The sequence below is a fragment of the Tasmannia lanceolata genome, unplaced genomic scaffold, assembly GCF_043159265.1.
Source record: "Tasmannia lanceolata isolate RefF3 unplaced genomic scaffold, GAP_Taslan_0.1 ptg000008l, whole genome shotgun sequence".
NCBI classification, from domain to species: Eukaryota; Viridiplantae; Streptophyta; class Magnoliopsida; order Canellales; family Winteraceae; genus Tasmannia; species Tasmannia lanceolata.
Window position 1 is genome coordinate 68,903,910 of NW_027518685.1, and position 5,022 is coordinate 68,908,931.

Below are 5,022 nucleotides of genomic sequence, written 5' to 3' on the forward strand. Positions count from 1 at the left end.
CTCTATCTTCGTTAGGTTGTTGAAATTGAATGAAGGAATCTTCCCTGTAAATCGATTGTCGGAGAGATAAAGCTCTTGCAGGTTATGCATGCTGTCCATACATGGATGAATGCCCTCAATTGAATTGCTCGAAAGATTCAAGTAACTTAAGTTCCTTAGTTTGCAAATCCCTGTAAGAATAAAACAGAGAGAATGGTGACAAAATTAGATTGATGTTGCAAAATGATAACGAGGAAGCCCCATTGTATGATTATGAGGCAAGATAAAATTCTTCGCTAAAAAACAAGTTTCTAATAATTAAAATTTTATTTTTCTTTTTTTTCCAATTTTTTTATGGGTGAGCTGGGGTTTGGCAGAACTCCTACTAGTGCATTGAATAGAAGGAAATAATACAAGAAGAACACATGAAAGTAGAGAACTAATTACAAACAAGAGTACAATTTTCCTTCCCTATCTGACTAGATTATTTCCATGAGCATTGGAGGGATGAGGGGAAGAGGGATATCTTCTCCCTTGCACGGGCAACCTCACTTTGAGAGGAAGTCTGCGGCCGAGTTTGCTTCCATCGACACGTGAGTTATGCACCAGCCTTTGAAAGTGTTGAGGATTTCTCGAATGTGGGTTATCATTGGGATATTTTCCATGGGGGCTTGCTCGTAATTACATCTACTGCATATAATTAATCGGCTCCAATCTATAGATTTGGGGTTACCCATTTTTGCACCATTTTCACTCCCACGAAAATGGATGAGAGCGCTAGTCCAAAAAATTGTTCTTTCATGACTTCAATGGAGAATAAACCAAGAACCATTCTTTCGTCATCTTGAAGAATTCCACCAATTCCAGGTCCTTCGATATTAATCATGAGCTCTCCAGGATCAGGATTCTTCGTTTCATATGGTTTGATTTGGAATATCCTTTCAGTAATAATGTCTGGTGTTAAAGTGTGTAGCATTTCTGACTCTTCAACAAATAGCATTAGTTAGTAGACTTATGCTAGTCGTTAGCAAGTGTTGTATTTTTAGGTGCCTTGAAGTCCTCCTTTGGAATGTATTAAGCTAGTCATCAAGATTACTTATCAGGTCTACCTTAAGGCCTTGTTTGAATTGCAAGAAAAAAATTTCAGATGGAAAAAGCTTTCTTGGAAAATTTTCTTCTTTCCACGATTTAGATGGAAATGATATGATTATGGTTAATTTGGAAGGATATTATTATAAATTGTAAGTTCCTCTTAATAAAATTTGAATAGTGGTGGTTCCAATTATCTTTTTCATGTGTAAAACAAGTAGAAAATTTTAGAAATATTTTTCCTTTCCAAACTTTTCCACAAAATCCTTGCCATCTAAACAGGGCCCAAAGGTTTTCAAGTCTGCTAGCAAGAGCTTGAAGTCGTCTGTAAGTTTTCGACAGCTTTCACAAGCAAGCAAAGGTTATTACTTTCCTTTTTTCGGTAGGTAAGCTGGGATTGAACTGCCAACCTCTAAGTTATCTTGTGCAGTTGTGGATATAATATTATACTATATTCTGATGGCTATAGATAGTTAACAATTTGACCTCAACCATTTTGGCATACTTTATGGATTTACTATGGGGTGATGATAAATTCGCTCCCCCTGTAGGATTATTCACACCCTTTAAAGTGAACTGACGTCAAAAAAGCGTTAAAGGCTCGTACTTTGTTTATGATTTTTGACGCTTTTGGACGTCAATTCACCTTAAATGGGTGCGAATCATCCTACATGGGGTTCGAATTTATCATCTCCCTTTACTATATTCCAATGACTAAGGTAAATGGTATATATCTTGATGAGTTTGTGCTATATGGATTAACTAGATAGTAGAATGTTTTGAGCAGGGTATTCCATATTGTTTGTCATAGATATGTATTCTGTGATATGAAGCTACTTTTGAGTGTGATGATAGATCATACATGTGGCTTTGTTTTCACCATATATTATCTCTCTTTAGTGTGTATGATGTGCCACATATAATCAGTCGAGATATCTGACACACAACATCCACATTGGATGTGGCAAATTGTGGAACATGACGAGAACAAGGTTTATAAAGCCCTATTTTACACACTGATCTTTTCTTCAACTTGGAAAATTTTAATATGAGGAAATTGAGCTCTATCAAAAGAAATTTTTACAAGGTTTATAAAGCCCTATCAAAAGAAAGTATCAAATTTTATTTTTTCAAAATTTCTACATTAAAACAAAAAAACTAAATGTCAATTGTTTATTGTCTAGGACAAGATATATGCACCCATTGGCTACATATTACTATTTCCTCCTCTTCTTCCACTTTTGGGTTTCATTGGTAGTTGGTAGTGCAACGAACACAATTGCAGGAGATGAAAATATAGGAAAAATTATATGAGAAGAAGATGACAAAATGGTCTTTCGAACCGTGAGACACGCCTCTTAAGTCAATAGTTTTTAAACTACCATTCATCCAGAAATTCAGAAATTTTGAGTAATTACTTAGTAAAATGTCTATATATTATAGCGAAGATATCTCAGCTATCACTCTAAGAGGATGTTCTAGTCTAAAGAGATTGCTAGGAACATCCAACACAATCTGCGAGATCCTCACAACGCAGGTGATGATTATCTAACAATAATTTATTAAAAGTTCAAGAAGTTATTTTTTTGTGCTATCCCAGCCATATAATTGTTGATATGGAGTGATCAACACCATTGATTTGGGTAGGCGGTTTGATCTTTGTGGTCATAAGCCATTCATTGCAAAAATATCAAATTATTAACTTAAAACTCAAGATAAAGCTTATTATTAGTTCCAACAATCATTTTGCATTACAACTAAAGGAAAATTGTACCATTATTTGAAACAACAAATTTTCAAGTAACTACGGAATTCTGAGAGGTTCTCAATCGACCGGTCAATATATGCATCCATAGCTCTGAAGTATTTATGCCTCCCATTTTTGTTGAGGATGAGAAAGCCGATGAATCCCCAAAATCCCAAAGCATATGACATTGCCACGAATGAGTAGAAAATCACAGGATTATCAAGAACCCTAGAATTTTTTCCCTCATCTTTAGGAGGTTGTGAAGGGTTTTCCAAGGAGCAATTTCTTTCTAGTGGTGGTCCACAAAGATTTGGATTTTCCTCATAGCTATCCTTACCAAATGTGGTAAGGTGTTTATCAAAAGGGATCTTACCTGATAGGTTATTGTAGGCGACAAAGAAAGCACCAAGTGAATCCAGTTGAGATAATTCATAAGGAATTCTCCCAACTAACTTGTTGTGGGAAAGATCCAAACTCTCCAAGCTTTTTAGGTTTTGAAAGGATTGTGGAAGATAGCCAGTTAGCAGGTTGTTGGAAAAATTTAATGAGCGAAGCATTTCCAAGTCTCCTGTTTGGAATGGAATATCACCCTGCAATTGATTCATGGACAAATCAATTCCAGTCATCAAGCCAAAAGGAAGGCCCTCGTAAGTGTAAGTTTCACCCTTTGTGGTGAAAGAAGTTGAAGGCCTAGGAAGAAAGGCAAGAAAGGCTGTTGTATTTAAAGGAACAGAGAAAATTTGGATTTGATATGTTTTCTTCCATGAACTTATGTTGTTGAGACAAGAAGGTATATTTCCAGAAAAAGAATTGTTGGAGAGATCCAAGGTATGGAGGTTACTTAGTTGACACAGTTGTATTGGAATGTTTCCTTGAAATAAATTATTCCCTAAAAGAATTGATACCAATTTTGAGAGGGAGAATAACCAACTAGGAATAGTGTCGGATAGGGTATTTTTTCGCATATCAAGAATCATCAACTCAGGGCTATTTAACAGGCCAGATGGAATTTTTCCAGTGAAGTTATTGTGGCTGGCAAATAAATATTGCAATCGTATCAAGTTAGCATCAACTAGGAGAATGTCTCCTTGCAATCTATTACTTGATATATTGAGGTAAACCAACTGAGTGCAATTTTTGGTGAGTTGATGTGGCATTTCTCCTGAAAAGTTGTTGGAAGATAGGTCCAATATAGATAAGCTTTCTATTTCACCCATGGATGAGGGGATCCTACCTTGCAAAATATTTTTGGATAGGTTGAAGTAATTCAATTGAGGGAAGAGTGTGCCGATGTTTGTAGGAAGTGACCCGCTTAGATTATTGTCAGAGATATCTAGAACAGTGAGATTTGATATAGTGTTGTGGGTAGACTGAGGAATTGAGCCTTCGAACAAGTTACCCGTCAACGACAAGGAATCACTTGACATATTGTACAATAGCCAAGATGGGATGATCCCTTTAAGAGAGTTATGACCCAAATTTAAATTCTGTAAATGAAGCTGAGTTGAAATGAAGCTAGGAATGGTACGAGAGCTATGTTTGTTGAGGTTGCAATTTTCTAAGGACAACCTCCGGAGTTGAAAAGTAGGAACCGAATGTGGGTGTTGGGTTTCGACTTCTAATTGGACATTGTTTGAAAGGTCAACATTTAAAAGTTGCGAGAGGTTGGCAAAACTAGAAAATGAGAACACACCCATGAACTGATTATTTGAAAGATAAATAGACTCTATCTTCGTTAGGTTGTTGAAAATGAATGAAGGAATCTTCCCTGTAACGCGATTGTCGGAGAGAAAAAGCCCTCGCAGGTTATGCATGCCTTCCATACATGGATGAATGCCCTCAATTGAATTGCTCATGAGATACAAGTAACTCAGGTTCCTTAGTTTGCAAATCCCTGTAATAATAAGACAGAGAGAAAATTGTGACAAAATTAGATTGATGTTGCAAAATGATAACGAGGAAGCCCCATTGTATGATTATGAGGCAAGATAAAATTCTTCCCTAAAAAACAAGTTTCTAATAATTAAAATTCTATTTTTCTTTTTTTCCAATTTATCAGTGTAAATGTAAATAGTCATATTTTGGGAAATAATATTCTCACACCTTGACTCAATGTAAGGCCTATCAAATGTAAGGATAAGATCAATCAAAGGTGGGACCCTCAAGACCACCAACTTCCTCTGGATGATGCCCTCATACATCAAATC

The 5,022-nt window shown here is 36.0% G+C and overlaps 1 protein-coding gene across 1 annotated transcript; it reads right to left on the minus strand.

Annotated features, from left to right (window-relative positions):
- Nucleotides 1-2,772: 2,772 nt before the first annotated feature.
- LOC143883265 (uncharacterized) lies at nucleotides 2,773-4,299 on the minus strand. Its single transcript, XM_077386610.1, has one exon. It carries the CDS (start codon nucleotides 4,240-4,242, stop codon nucleotides 2,845-2,847), a length of 1,398 nt encoding a protein of 465 aa, XP_077242725.1. The 5' UTR covers nucleotides 4,243-4,299; the 3' UTR covers nucleotides 2,773-2,844.
- Between the last annotated feature and the right edge of the window lie 723 nt (nucleotides 4,300-5,022).

Excerpts from the sequence above, each read along its gene's own strand:
- LOC143883265 (XM_077386610.1), bottom strand. The coding sequence starts at position 4,242 with ATGTCAAGTGATTCCTTGTCGTTGACGGGTAACTTGTTCGAAGGCTCA.